The sequence below is a fragment of the Lytechinus variegatus genome, chromosome 9 (assembly GCF_018143015.1).
Source record: "Lytechinus variegatus isolate NC3 chromosome 9, Lvar_3.0, whole genome shotgun sequence".
In the NCBI taxonomy this organism is placed as follows: domain Eukaryota; kingdom Metazoa; phylum Echinodermata; class Echinoidea; order Temnopleuroida; family Toxopneustidae; genus Lytechinus; species Lytechinus variegatus.
Window position 1 is genome coordinate 1,684,534 of NC_054748.1, and position 15,392 is coordinate 1,699,925.

A 15,392-nucleotide genomic window follows, 5' to 3' on the forward strand; every position below is an offset into this window, starting at 1 on the left:
AAGGGTCAATAATGTGATTGATAATCGAATATCATCTAATATGACAGTCTTACTGAAGCGTAGAGACCGTTAGATATTTTTCCAACTGCACTTCTCTGAGAAAATTTCAAATATTCAAATCTTGGATATATAGCGCCCTCTCTCGGCGATGCTTCTTTAAATTAAAAAAATGGGCATTCAAGCACTTATCTTATAAATTTAGTGATTAGATATCCAAAAGTTACAGACGAAGAACATATCTTGAAAGTTTCAGCCCATTCCATGATTTGGAATAGGATTTAATTGAAAGACAAAAACACACAAATATTTTAATTTGATCGGGTGACCCGATCAAGTTAAATTTCCATGTAAAATCGCAAAATTTATCCTGTAAAACACATTTTCATTTCATATCCTCCACATCATAACTGTTATACGGCATATCCATTCATATTAGCTAGCAATGAATTGGAATAGTGATAGGTGCATTTTGGTGGATTTACCAAAACTATACACAAGCTTTAACAGAAACAGAAATACACGTCCTATTGTTCATAATATGATTTTTATATTTACCTACGTTAAATGATAGAGGGAATTAGATAAATCTTCATCCCGGTAGGGTAGCAAACATTTTAATCATCATCGTTATTTTTTAGAATATTTCACATGACCTGCTTTATTGCTGTGTTACAGCTAGAATAAGAAATAAGGTCCCGTTAGTGGAATCGTGCACTTGGAGTAATTTAGATAAATTCTAGCCTTACCCATCACTGGTCAGCAGACTCTAAACCATATGTAATTGAAAATATAAAAAAGTAGGCAAGAATAAGTTCTATATATGTTTAATGATTGTGCCCAATCGTAAAAAGTTATGCCCGGTATGTAAACTAGTAGCAACGAGTATGACACGTATTTCGATGAATATGACAAGCCACTTCTGTTCCTTATGGCCGCGTCGAGTTTGGGCTATGGTTTTGTCGAATCGAACGATATGATCGCGTTATTAGTCCACAGTTTTTTTTTAAGCATGTTAAGCGTCATGATTCTTGACAACAATTGGATCCACCTGTAGCCTTGTTGAAATGCCATTCTGAAATAAGAATCACAATTATTTTAAGTATGAATATGAGTAATACAGCAAAAATAAAATTGCAGGACAATCTATAGCCACAAGATGGATTGAGCTTGTTGTACGACCCCGTATGTTCGACTTTGGGACAATACGAATACACCATTACGGTATCGAATTGAACTGATCTGAATCTATTTCCGATAAAAATGAGTAGATAAAAACTTATACATGTAAAATTAACTTGTGAATACGGGAGGATGACCCTACTAAGCTGTATCACTTGAATACAAACGAATAAAAAAAAAATCAAATCAGTCTATTATGAATATATAGGAAGTATTGGGAGTGAGGATGTTATTTTTAAACTTACCAATTTCGTTATTAGATTCTTGTGATACGTTATTCCCCCTTCTTGTCTTACTTTCTCCACATGGACTCTCTCTGGATCGCCTGCAACTAGTACCTCCGTTTCCCCATTTGCCTTTAATTAATCATACATATCATTTGAAGTGATTCGTTAACATTGGTTTGACTTTTAAAAAATCTGAGCTAGAAGGTCACACATGTCACCTGTGTCTGTGATATGTAACAAAAAATGAAGCCCAGAAAAAAAATGCGTTCGAAAATGATTATTAAGTGCTTCCAAAACTAAATTATAAAGTGACCGGAAACACCATCTTAATCTCGTCTTATACACTTATGTGTACTATTTAGGTGTCTGTAAGACGCCTATTTACGGAATCGGGGTTTGCCTTGTAGTTTAAGCTTTTCATTCTCAATAATGGTTGTTTTCAGTGTTTATTAGTTCTAATACATGCACTTGTACACATGTTTCATCTTGGTTTGGGAATTTTTTTAAATCGGCTGCTCACAAAGTTAAACAATGCATTTAATAGATTGTAGTTTGAACACGACGTATATGGATTAAGAGGTATATGAAGAATATAGTTACGGAAGGGGTTAGGTCCGCTTCGGACCACTCCGAGATAAAAAAAGAGGTTTTTATTCTCACTTATTGCAATAATATTATGAGAAACTAAATTGTCATGATGTACTACCCTATCATGTGAACTTAAAATTGGGTATAAACGAAATATCTTCATTGTTTTCTCATTTTTTCTCGAATTATCATTGCAAACCTGACCCCCCTTTTGCAAGTGAGCTCTTCATATGTGAAGTTATTTTTGTCGTGTATAATTCATTAAGATGGTAGTGTGCTAAATACAATAGGTGACTAGTTCGATTTCTTTTTTTGATTTAATTCATATGCGTATCGCAATATAGTTACACGACTAAGTCACCCCTTTGCCTATAATATTTTTTCTACTGTGTTTACTATACTATATTCTTCGATTTTGTACTTCCTCCTTTCCACCACTTCAAAAATAATATGAGTGAATTCCTTTTGGCCGCCTTAACACACTCATAAAAGAGTTCTACTATAATTATATTGAATTCAATTAGCATACTTACAGGTTCAGAATTTCTGCACGATGCCATCAATGACGTCATCCTCTCTGAAAATCCCGGAGCGAATGCATCAGAATTTATTGCCACAAAACACTGACCCTGGATAAATCAGAATAAATTAACGAACGAACCATTTATCATGATAATAATAATAATAACAATTGGCATCTATATAGTGCTTTATCAATCTACGACTGTTCAAAGCGCTTCACAATAATTATTACCCGGACACTGCATTCATAGCATTTCAAGCAGCCTGTTAGGCGCACACACCCTAAACCAACCACAATGAAGATTGTTTCCTACCGGTACCCAATTAGCACCTGGGTAGAGTGGCAATGTGTGGATTGACACCTTGCCAAAGGGCGCTAGGCCATTGTGGGATTCGAACACACGACCCTCTAATTACAAGGGGGGAGTCAGAACCGCTACACCACGGCGCTTCCAGAAATTATGGTATACAGTATGTGTACAATGCAAAACTAAATTAGTAGTAGGGTTAAGGGGGGGGGGAGTATGGGTCTTGTATGCATTTTGAGCGAAGCAAGAGAGCAAGATATTGAAACTGTCAATTTAAGTCTGTTATCAGTCAATCGAGACTTTTTCCATAAAACGAGACGAATATAAACACTTTTTTAGAACAATTTTACAATACAGCGGTTTCTAATTAGAATAACTCTTGCAGTGTCTTGATGGGCAGAAGTGTGCTTTTTCAGGGGAAAAGTCGATCGAAAAGTTTGCCTCATTCAAATAGGAAAGGGAATTATAGAGCCAAGCAACGAATCTTCGTTACCTTTATTTTCTTTAAAAGTCCATCCTACTTTTTTTTCTTTGGTTTGTGTATTATTTTTTGTATGGCCAATTGCGGCCCTTACTTTTGTGGTAAAAGTAACGCAGAATGCAAAATTATAATAACAATATTCATAAAAATCTTTATAAATTTTACCGAAATAATCATATTAATGATAGTTACACAACATGCATTGTATATACATGTATATGGTTTTAAAGTACTGCTCCTAACAGGCGCTCTAACCACGAGTTTTATCACGCCTTCCCTAAACAAGTGCATAAACATCGCAGGAATTCCTTCTTACTGGGAACTAGTTCACTACATCTGGGCAGAGAGTGAGAAGGGGAGATCTGGCCCCATTTATGGATATACATTCACATCTAGAAAAAAAAACATGAGCAAACATGTATTCTATATGTTGACTTTGCTGGCTTTCCATACACTCTGGATTACAGGGATTTGAAATAAGTCCAGATGGACTGTATTTAGGGACCAATCGATTTCTGGATTTAGTTTTAATCCTAAAGACTTAAATTTAAATCTCAAATGATTTAAATTTAAATAATTTTAGATTTAAGTCTTTCGGATTAAAACTAAATCCAGAAATCGATTTGGTCCCTAACTACAGTCCATCTGGACTTATTTTAAATCCCTGTAACTTAGAGTGTAGTTCCAATTGATCGGATCAATCGTAACTCTTTGTAAGACGGGGCCCAGGTATATCAAATACTAACCAAGTCAGCTTCTCTGTCACCACCGTGCCATTTTCTGATGTTGGAACCAAAGTGTGCCCCTCCCAATATACCAGTCAACACCTCCACCATAAGAGCAAGACCAGTTCCCTTGTATCCACCCGTTATCTCCTCCCCTCCAAGGGGCTGAAGGCCCCCTCCGTTAAGTACCTCACGTGGATCAGAGGTCTCCTGTACAAACGTTAATTAGTCGTTGTTTTTAAAGCTCTACCGTGTCTGCTGATACAGCAATGCAAGCCACCCGATTATGAAATGAACGCTGTAACGTCTTTCTGTGAAAAACTGCATTGACCATCTATTTCCTTGATGAAGTCATAAATGAAGTTATAAACGATAAACTTTTATCAGCAATATCATTTCCAATAATATATTTATTGTTCTAAATTATTCTTTGGTATATTTATTTTAGGCTTTACTATTATTATTCTCATTATTATCATGATTGGTGTCGCCGTCATAGCTATTGGCATTAGTAATCAATTATCAATTTTACGATTATAGTGATCATAACGATAGCAATAACAATAAGAATAAATAATTATTGTCTTCTTCAATGATTCGTCAGTACTATATCTGATTTATTTTATAGTAACAGTATTGCCGCTGGTAATAGCGTTACATTAGTTATTCTTCATTGGACGGTATGGAATCTAGATAGGTTGCCAAAATGAAAAAGTTGCTCAGAATTTCCATGACGAAGTTATCGTTATAAACATTTACTATTATACTACACCCTCTCCGTATTTAAATACACACATACAAATGGGCGTAGCGTACCTTTCCGCCTGAATCACAACCCCATCCTTTTGGTAAGGATTGTCCCTTTAGATGACATATTTCAGCCTGTGATATAAGTGTTTCAGATGAAAGAAAAATTACACACTTTTAGAGAAATAAAATAAAATTTGCCCTTCTAACAAGAGGAAAATATGAATGTTTCTGTCGCTTATTTTAAAACCTTTGAGAAAACGAGTTCCCCAAAAGGTCATTCACGTGGTTTATGACCTTAAACACTGGTTTAGTAAAGAATCTAAGAACCTAGAAAAGAGTTCCAGACTTGCTGTTAAAGGTAATTTAAAACCTTTTGGGAGCCGTTAAAGGTTTCAAATACGGGACAAGGACAAAACTGGTTATTATTGTTTCACAATATTCCTTAAAGCTGGGAAACATGAAGTTTCAATGTTCTATTACTTGTACAACATTACACTATACAACAATTATATTTCCTGTTTTAATTATATTACATGTCTTATTTTGACAAATTTAATGATTTACTTGTGTAAATTACACACAAAAAGCATTCAACCATGTCCTTTATCGAATATATTTTTAACGGTGGTCCGTCCAATCAGGTATTTTTCACCAACCTACATTTTACCCTTTTGAATGGAAGTTGGGTATAGAAGTAAATAAAGTTATCAATTGAATATAGCTAATCAATACGATAAGGTCGATTTAACGTTATCATTCATGTGAACTTTTTATGATATACCCTATCAAAATTGCATAATAATCGTTGTTATCAAAATGTCCTGTATTTGATTTGTAAACAACATTCAGGAATGTTTCTATGCAATTCAAATTTATGTACCAATTCCAACTCATAAATACAAATTCTTTAGTACTAGCAATGTTTTGCTAGTTCTTCATGATTATGATTAATACAACTGAATAAATTGAACTGACAACGATACCTTGCCATACGCCACGGTCGTGGTAGCCATGTCTAAGTCAAAACTATCCCCGTTCTCGGCAGGAGCACTGCATGCTAAGGGGTTCGAACCGGTGATAATCTATACAATAATAAAAAAGAAGGATTGGTATCCGTTTCATTAAGCCTTATACCAACGAAAGCTGTGCCTCCACGGTCAATACTCTAAAAACCTTTAATGAATCGCCGGAGCATGCCATGGACCTCGAGAAGGTGGAGATCTTAGACATAGAGGAAAGATGGTTTGAGAGAGGACTAAAGAGGGACATCTACATAAGGGCACACCCACCTTCGCTGAATCGTGACAGGGAGCAAAACAATATTCCAATAGTTTATGACCCAAAACGTCACTTCCAGTGAAGATCAGATAGGTTATATCCCTCAAAAAGACTGAAATGTGCAGTAGAAAAAAGGTAATCTTTGTTGAATTTCTTTGGTATTAGGATCAAAAGTTTAAGTTTTAGGAAAATTTCACGAATGATGTTTAAGTTAATTCGATTGTTAAATGAGTGGAGCAATCCCACAGCCACCCATAGCTCGTCTATGTATATCCTGGCAAGCAGGATATCTATGTTTTAATGTGATATTCAAGATGGTCCATTTTCATAAAGTACAACAATATATCTGAGCATTCCCATTGGTTCGCATTGACTCGTATTCTGAAGTCTGTGATGATTTAAACCATGGTTTAAATCTGTGCTGAAATAATAAGAAGCCGAAAAATTAAGACCTAAGTTATTACTTTTTTTTTCTTTTTCATGTGTACTATGTTATTCCCTCAATAGCATTTAATGGAGGGGGGGGGGACAATCTAGTTATCATTCCCAGCTAGTTATAACAGTTTAACCAAATGCAACAAATAAATAACAATAATGATAAAGTTGAACCCCAAAATTCTTTGACAGTTCAAACAAAATTTTAAACCTGAGTGTAGATTGAACCCTAGCAGAGAACACGGGCTTTTTAGGCAGGGTAAGATAATAATTTTGTTTACATTATTAAGCACGAAACGCTTAATTCCTTACCTGTCTCGATCTGGTAGGAAAGGCACAAGGAGATGTGTTAGTGAAACTCAAACCAATCATACCAGCATCCTTTATCCTCATAGAATACCAACCTGCTATGCCATAGTGGTTAGAACCTTAATGATAATGATAATAATAATAATAATAATAACAATAGGCATTTATATAGCGCCATCTATCTAGAAATATTCTATTTCGAGGCGCACAAGAAAAGAATGAGAAAGTTTGGATGAGTGTCAAAGTGCCAATAACTAATATTGTTAAATACTAATTAATAATTGATAACCTAAAAGGAAAACGATCAATAAATGATGACCTCTGATAACAAACAATAAATCGTAATATATACGTATCGTCCATGCTTCCTGGGTGGGAGAAGGGTGCGCACTTGCCACAGTCTTTTACTGCGCTTGCGTTGCTGTTGCGGCGCTATTGGGGACTTAACGTAATAGGATCATGGTATAAAAGTCGGAGAGATATCTGAATACCGTAACCGAATTCAGTCAAGCATGCACATATCAAAATGTTTTGCATGACATACTTTTTTACACATGTTCAAAGTAAGAAGGGTTCAAAGTTGTCTCGTTTACTTGTCTGAATACCATCATGAGAGAATCCTGTCATAAATCAAATTCACATACTCTACATGCTCTAGGGACAGTTTCAGAAGGTAAAGTGCGCGAATGAGTGGTAGTACACTTATGTTTATCCATGAAATTCTTTTTCCGGAATTTGAGCCACTTTTGTGGAAACTTTCCAATCATACAAGCAACTGTTGCACGCGCAGCTTAAACAATTAAGCTCAAGATACGAATGGGCGCATACGATTGGTTGAAATCAAATACTGTATCTCATGAGCGAAACTTCTTCCTGCAACTGGGCCCTTCATATAGCGATGTAAGACCTCACCTTAATAATAATAATAATAATCCGCTTTTATATAGCGCTTAATCCATCGGAACGACGTTTCTAAGCGCTTTACAGATATATTATTACCTTGTGCCACAACCCATCCTATACCAGCTTGCTTAGCCTTCTCGATTGCAAGGTCTACGCAGAACTGACCCACGATAGGACCAAGCAAGTTCTTCCCATCTACCCAAGCTGTTCCAGCCATCTCTTTGATAATAACAGGTTCGCCATCCTTAGCAGTCACGCCTCGTTCAACGTTACCAAGGTAAACATCTGTGAATTCAAGAAGATGAAATAAAACTCGTAAGAACACTGTCAAATAAGGCCCCCGCTCATTGCAATTTCAAGGGATATTTCATCCCTCTCTTTGTCCTGTCCCTCCTTACAAAATTACAATGATAATAATAATGATAATACACACTAATAGTTATCCTCAAATGTAAAATACAATAGTAGTAATACTACTACTACTACTACAACTACTACCACCACCACCACTACTACTATTACCACCAGTATTACTACTATTACTACTAATAATAATTATAATGATGATAATAAATACTATTGACAATACAAATAAATACAAAAATGAAATAAATGAGGGGACATAGAACAAATACATCCAAATTATATAATTTTGTTAATGGTTCTCCACTATGAGAAAGCCTTGACGTAAGTAAATATTAACACAAACTTTGATCATCGTCAAACCAGTAAAGGGAACAGTCATATTAACAAAGCAAGATCCAGGTCGAGCAATGGCATGTCATTCGATATAAAGCAATCAAGCTATTGTCGGCATTCAAATGGTTTTGACTGCATGATTGTTTAACAATATTTGCATACATTCATGTTTTCAATAAAACTGAGTAAATTTGTGAAATGGAATACAATAAATGTTCTTTTCAATTAAATTGAATAATTTTCGAAATATCATAATCTTACCGATGCGATTTATGCCATGACTGTAGTGCCCTCTACGGTCGGCTGTTACCAGGAGCTCGGCAAGGAGAGAAGCATGGGAGGGGTTTGTTCCGATGGCAACCATGCATCTCTCAATAAATGATATGGATTCTGCTACTTCTACCAGCACGTGATCCCTGGGAAACAATGAAGCGTGTGCGTGTGATTTATCTTTATCTTCATTGACTGCGATGATTATTGCACAGCTGGTTTATATATTTGTATTGATTTTTAGCCACAAAAAATTATATAAATCTTTGTAAGTTGATAAAAAAACCACACTTGAATCATTAAAGGGGAATGAAACCTTTGGAACAAATAGGCTTGTGTAGAAACAGAAAAATCAGAGAATAGGAATAAAGAAGGTTTGAGAAAAATCGGACAAATAATGAGAAAGTTATGAGCATTTGAATATTGCAATCAGTAATGCTATGGAGATCCTCCAATTGGCAATGCGACAAGGATGTGTGATGTCACTGATGAACAACTTTCCGTTAGGTGGACTATAAAATACCCTCAAAATGTCTCTTTTTGCTTTTTCTTACGATGATACAAACTCCTTATCCATTATGTTTTCTTAAAAAAATTGTATTACATGCCCTCATGTAGAAAGAACACACGATCTATGGACAGATGTGATAAAAGAGGCAATTCAAGTGAAATATATACTAAAGTAATGGGGAGAGTTGTTCACAAGTGACATCACACATCTTTGTCGCATTGCCAATTTGCTATCTTCATAGCAATAATGATGACAATATTCAAATGCTCATAACTTTCTCATTATTTGTCCGATTTTTCTCAAACTTTTGTTGATCTGTTTCTTTGATTTTTCTGTTTTCATACTAGCTATCTTGTTCCAATGGTTTCATTCTCCTTTAAGTATACGTTTTAACTTAACGATTAGCTATTAAGTTAAATCATACCATATTGAGTTAAATAGGCATTTTGAAACCTTTCCTCGTAATCTATCTCATAACCATGAATATTATAATTTCCTTTTTTTTTGGGGGGGGGGGTGTTGCACCCACAAATGTAATAACGCCCACAAATGTAATAACGCCCACAAATGTAATAACGACCACAAATGTAATAACACTTTACCCACAAATGTAATAACACTTTACCCACAAATGTAATAATTTTTGATCGCCCACAAATGTAATAATGACTTTACCCACAAATGTAATAAATTTGAAGGGATTTTTAGCGAATCCGTTCGAAACTAAAATCCTATAGTAATGCGTTCATATAGCACAAAAGTGTAAAGTCTTTCTTCCAGACCCGGTTGTTTAAAAAATTCTAATATAAATCCAAAGTCTTTTTTCCAGACCCGGTTGTTTAATAAAAAATATAATAAAAGTCCAAAGTTTTTTTTTTCCAGACCCGGTTGTTTAAGAAATTGTGATATAAGTCCAAAGTCTTTTTTTTTCCAGACCCGGTTGTTTCAAAAATTATAATATAAATCCAAAGTCTTTTTTCCATTCCCGGTTGTTTCAAGAATTTTAATAAGTGCAAAGTCTTTTTCCTGACCCAGTTATTTCAAAATTTATAATATAAGTCCAAACTAAGATACGATAATGATATTCCTGTGGAAAAAATGGGAATCGAGCTTAGTCTTTTCTCCAGACCCAGTTAATTAAAACTGGTGGAATTAATGTCTTTGTTGTTGTTTCAACTTATACGGTGTATATTGTGAATATATGCACTAAGAGTAAATTGAGAATCAAGCGTAGTCTTTTCTCCAGACCTGGTTACCTGTTATTTAAACATTATGAATAACAGTTTAAAACAGTATAAAGACCCCATAATCTTATTAATGCTGGATATATAGCGTAGTCTTTCAGCCCGACCATTTTTTTTCTTGAAAAAAAAAACGCTAATAGTAAGAATAAAAAAAAATCAAAGTTTAAGACCAAACAAACCTTCAACCTAAGAACCTGTTTTAAAAGAGCTTTAGAGTGTTGTCTTTATTCCAGACCTAAAACAGTTACGAAAAAAAAATCTGCTAACATAAGACCTTATATTCTTATTCTCGTGGAATAACACGAGTTTTAAAACGTACTCTTTCCTCCAGACCCGGCTATTAAAAAAAAGTAACTGAAAAACTTCGAATCTAAGACCAAATTTCCAAAGTTTCACCCAGTAAAAATATGTCTTTTTTTAAATAATACTACTACGTCTACAAAACATTGTAATAACGCGTGGGTAAAGCAGACATCCTTTCTCCAGACTTGGTTACTATTTGAAAAATAAAATAGTTTTTACAAATATTCTAAAACGAATACCCAACAATCTAATTACTGTGGAACAACATGAAGACCGATTGTCGAAGATCGACTTTCCTCCAGACACAATTATTTCAGGAATAAAAAATCAATAAAACTCAACCCCCAACAACGAATCTAAGAACCAACAATCCTCCAAATTAAGACCATGCATGTAGAAAAGCACACGTTTAGAGCGTTGTCTTTATTCCAGACCCGGTGATTTAAAAATGATTTAAACAATCCTAAAAACAAAAGACTCAAAAGACTCATATTCTTATTCTTGTGGAATAACACGAGTATTATGCTTAGTCTTTCGTCTGGACCCGGTTATTTAAAAGATAAAGAAATATTGGAAAAAAATGACAGCTGAGACCAATCTTCAAAATTAAACCCACTTAAAATGCTTGGGCTTAGAGTGTTGTCTTTACCCCTCACCGACGTATATTATAACTTTTGAAACGACCGGGTCTGAAAAAAAGACTTTGGACTTGCATTATAATTTTTGAATTAACCGGGTCTGGAAAAAAGACTTTGGACGTATATTATAATTTTGAAACAACCGGGTCTGGTAAAAAAGACTTTGGACGTATATTATAATTTTGAAAAACCGGGTCTGGAAAAAGACTTGGACTTGTACTGTAATATTTCATTAACCGGGTCTGGAAAAAAGACTTTGAACTTTTGTGCTATATGAACGCATTACTATAGGATATTAGTTTAGAACGAATTCGCCAAAAATCACTTCAAATTTATTACATTTGTAGGTAAAGTCATTATTACATTTGTGGGTAAAGTGTTATTACATTTGTGGGCGTTATTACATTTGTGGGTAAAGTGTTATTACATTTGTGGGCGATCAAAAATTATTACATTTGTGGGTAAAGTGTTATTACATTTGTGGGCGTTATTACATTTGTGGGCGATTATTACATTTGTGGGTGTAACAGGGGGTGGTAGGCACATTAACCCAACATCACGGATACTTGTTTATTCTTTTTTGATGTACCTTTTTTTTGCCAATCAGACAAATTGTTTGTAAATTTTATGATTTTATATTGATTTCCTAATAAAACATATAATAATAAAAAAACAACATCACGGAACAATCAAGCAAAAAAATGTATCTGTATCGATTATATAATATATCCATTGTTTGATATTGATTTATTCAGAGGCGGCGGAACATCAGGCTAAGACAAAGAAAGTGGAGGGGCATCTTTTGTCTGCCAAACAATAGGTGCCTCTCCACTGTTATTGTATGAGCCTGACATTCCGACGCCTCTAGATGATATTGATATACTAAAAAAAAAAAATACGCAAATCCTATATTTACAACTTACTCCATGTAGACCTTTACTGTTCACAGGATGTAGAAAATTGAACCTGTGACATCTGATTTCCGTTCAAAGCAAAATGAATCGTTGCTTTAAGCTATGTTTGATATCACTTTAGCCTGTAAAAGTGGACAGAATAATACCGTTCTGTTAACGTTCACTTGAAACCTAGCCCCCCCTGCGACCCCTCTAAATGAAAATGAAAGATGTGTCATAACACAACAAACGCCATATAAATATGCCAGAGTTCTGAATACATATTGCTCACTGTTTTACTCTTTGACTTCATACCGCAATTTAAAAACAAAGCCGAAAGTTTTTATTTTTTTCTTTGCCAATCAAATTTTCATTCAAAGTTACTTAAGTTTTCGACGGTCCCTTCGTCTTCATCGAGATGGCAATGATCAGATCAATCATGACCTGAGGGTCACAGTGACTCAGTTTGCTTTCGCCTCCCAGACTCAGGTGATGCCAAACATATGATAACAATATGATATTATTTGATTGGCCAAGAAAAGTATTTTGATTTATGAGTAGTTCGTAATTGGTCTTGCTCTACTTCTTAGGAGCTGATGTATAGCAAATGTGGTGAATAATTCCTTGATTTTGTTATTACAACTGGATTGCCAACAATATACTGCAGTATATTTTTTTCACATGGATAGAGGAAAGAGAGGGAGGGGTGTGGCTGTAAAAACCTACCATAACTATGCATTAGTTGAACAGTTTTTTTACTGAAACACCCATATTCTAACAAACCAAATAAGGAAACTTGTTTAACTCACCAAAGTTCGGGGATGGTAATGATTACTCTATGTTGAAGCTGGTGTGAGAAATCATTACCTCTGTTGAACAACTCCAGATATATATCCTATTACTATAAAATTAGTTTGCACTAACGCTGAAAATTAACTTACGGTCATTGTCTCCCGAGTAAAGGCTTGAAGCTTGAATGAAAAGGCCAATTAAGTTACAATGCGAACATAAGTAATGACAGCCATCTATATCCGTGCACATAAACGTATTAAAACATACATGTATTCCTCCAACATGTTATTGAATAGTTTTATTTAATCAGTAGTGTACTATCGTGAGTGTTATATAACCAACCTTTGGTCCATGAACTATCAGAGTTCGATTGTTGACTTTTTTCTATTATTTACCCGTATTTGACGATGTACAGAATATACTACATGCCGTTGTTGTTTAACGCCAGTTAGCGTGTTACACGTTTGAGGCATGTAAACCGGCTATACATGGATAACCGCTGTTTATTTCCTAAACAATTGGAGCTATAGCCACGATAACAGCGTTAATAGCTGTAAGGCCTATCAAAGGGCAACGGGGCATACTTTCTATGCCACTTTAAGGGCAGAGAGGAAAGATGCGAGGGGGGGGGGGGTAATGAGAATATTTGTTCTTTTATTCGCTGTATTGTTTCGTTTTCTTTAGACAAGTTGGTCTCTCGCATGAAATTATTTGTTGATCTAGACAGCCCTTCACGTACAACACGCATGATTAAGTGTACTGACTTCACATTATTAAAAAAATTGTTGTATTTTCCGTTGATGAAATTCATAATCTTTCCATGCAACATCCAGCGGTATGATAAGGTAATAGTATGCAACTCTAGAAGCATTGAATTAAGCGCTATATGCTAACATTGGATATTATTATTATAATAATTATTATTATCATTATCATAATTATAATTATCATGATTATAATTATCATTACTATATTTTTGTTATTTTTGTTGCATCTATAACTATTATTTATTAACAATGATATGCAGGCATAATACTAAATGGGAAAATAATCGATTTCAAAGAGGAATACAAAACTGCCTCGGATGAGTTCGATCGCCGGCCACGGCCTATGCCCGTGAGGAAGTCGTTATATCGACAGTCCTCTTTTATTCTGCAATGAAGGTTATTTTAAATAATACATGCATTCCTAGTAACGAGGTGTGTACTTGTAAAAAAATGAACGAATAAAGACGAGATAGACTAATAAAGGTTCGCTACTAACTGCTGTTATCATTATTATTCAGAGCTCTTATATACTCGCTATCATAATTCTTTTGTTGCTGGCGCACTGTTGGCGCTTGCCCCGAGATTTGATTTTTCCCCACATACGCGCTTAGAATTGTCCACCTGGTACTAAATCGATTCATGCAGCTGTTCGCTTCCAAAATAGCACAACGGTCGCATTCCGACGCGAGACGTTTCTTTCTGAACAGCATCGTTTCACTTTTTATACGACTAGGTATTCTAAGAACCTTACAGTAGTTATACAGTGCGTCCCAGAAAAAAAACGAAACCGAGATTTATCGATGATTTATCATAACTTAATTACAAATACAATAGACAAACGACCTACAGTTGTAAAGTTTAGAATCTCCTCTTTCAGCTGAAATTACTCAAATTATTTCTCATTCACGCATGAGTGAGCAAAAACAATTTGAAGAAAGGATACCAAAAACCTCATTTGGCGGGGGTATCTGAATTTCAAAAAGAAAGCCACATGCCTAAAAATGTCAATATCTGCTGGTCTTTTATTTGATACCTTAATCACAGAAAATGGTCAAGAGGTAGAAAAGTTCTGTCCCCTCGAAACACTGCTTGTATTCCCATAATTTCATTAAATAAACGTGTTTTCGCCGCTTTCCCACAGTAGCTATCGCACGGTTAACAAAACACTTAATGCATGGCTAATCGTCAACAAAACGGAGTGTCGAGTGACTCGGAACGCTAGCCTATAAAACCTCATCATTTTTTGAAATTATTGAAATTCAAGCTTTATTTCAAATGACCAGAACTTTATTTTTTTTTACCATTTCCTGCAATTCAGGTATCAAATTAAACAGCAGATATTGAACTTTCTAAAATGTGGTTTTCATATTTAAACCCAGATACAGCCCGCCAAGTGAGTTCTTGGTATTCCCTCTTCAAAACACTTCTCACTCATACGTGAATGAAAAATAATGTAATTTCAGATAAAAGAGGAGATGCTAAGCTTTACAATGGTAGGTCACTTGCCTATTGTATTTATGATTCAGTATGATATATCTCGGTTTCGTTTTTTTTCTGGGACGCACTCTAC

General features: G+C 34.9%; 1 protein-coding gene across 1 annotated transcript; it reads right to left on the reverse strand.

Moving 5' to 3' along the window:
• Window positions 1-1,012: 1,012 nt before the first annotated feature.
• LOC121422045 (uncharacterized oxidoreductase YjmC-like) lies at window positions 1,013-13,155 on the reverse strand. The gene is made up of 11 exons (XM_041616850.1): window positions 13,073-13,155; window positions 12,294-12,406; window positions 8,666-8,820; window positions 7,802-7,990; window positions 6,806-6,921; window positions 5,764-5,862; window positions 4,847-4,912; window positions 4,052-4,240; window positions 2,528-2,623; window positions 1,425-1,535; window positions 1,013-1,072 (listed from the first exon to the last, which is right to left on the reverse strand). Exons 2-11 carry the CDS (start codon window positions 12,296-12,298, stop codon window positions 1,013-1,015), a joined length of 1,086 nt encoding a protein of 361 aa, XP_041472784.1. The 5' UTR covers window positions 12,299-12,406; window positions 13,073-13,155.
• Between the last annotated feature and the right edge of the window lie 2,237 nt (window positions 13,156-15,392).

Coding starts and splice junctions, on each gene's coding strand:
- LOC121422045 (XM_041616850.1), bottom strand. Junction 4,241..4,846: donor GTTGTGATTCAGGCGGAAAG/GTACGCTACGCC, acceptor ACGTTTGTACAG/GAGACCTCTGATCCACGTGA. Junction 1,536..2,527: donor CGTGCAGAAATTCTGAACCT/GTAAGTATGCTA, acceptor GATTAATTAAAG/GCAAATGGGGAAACGGAGGT.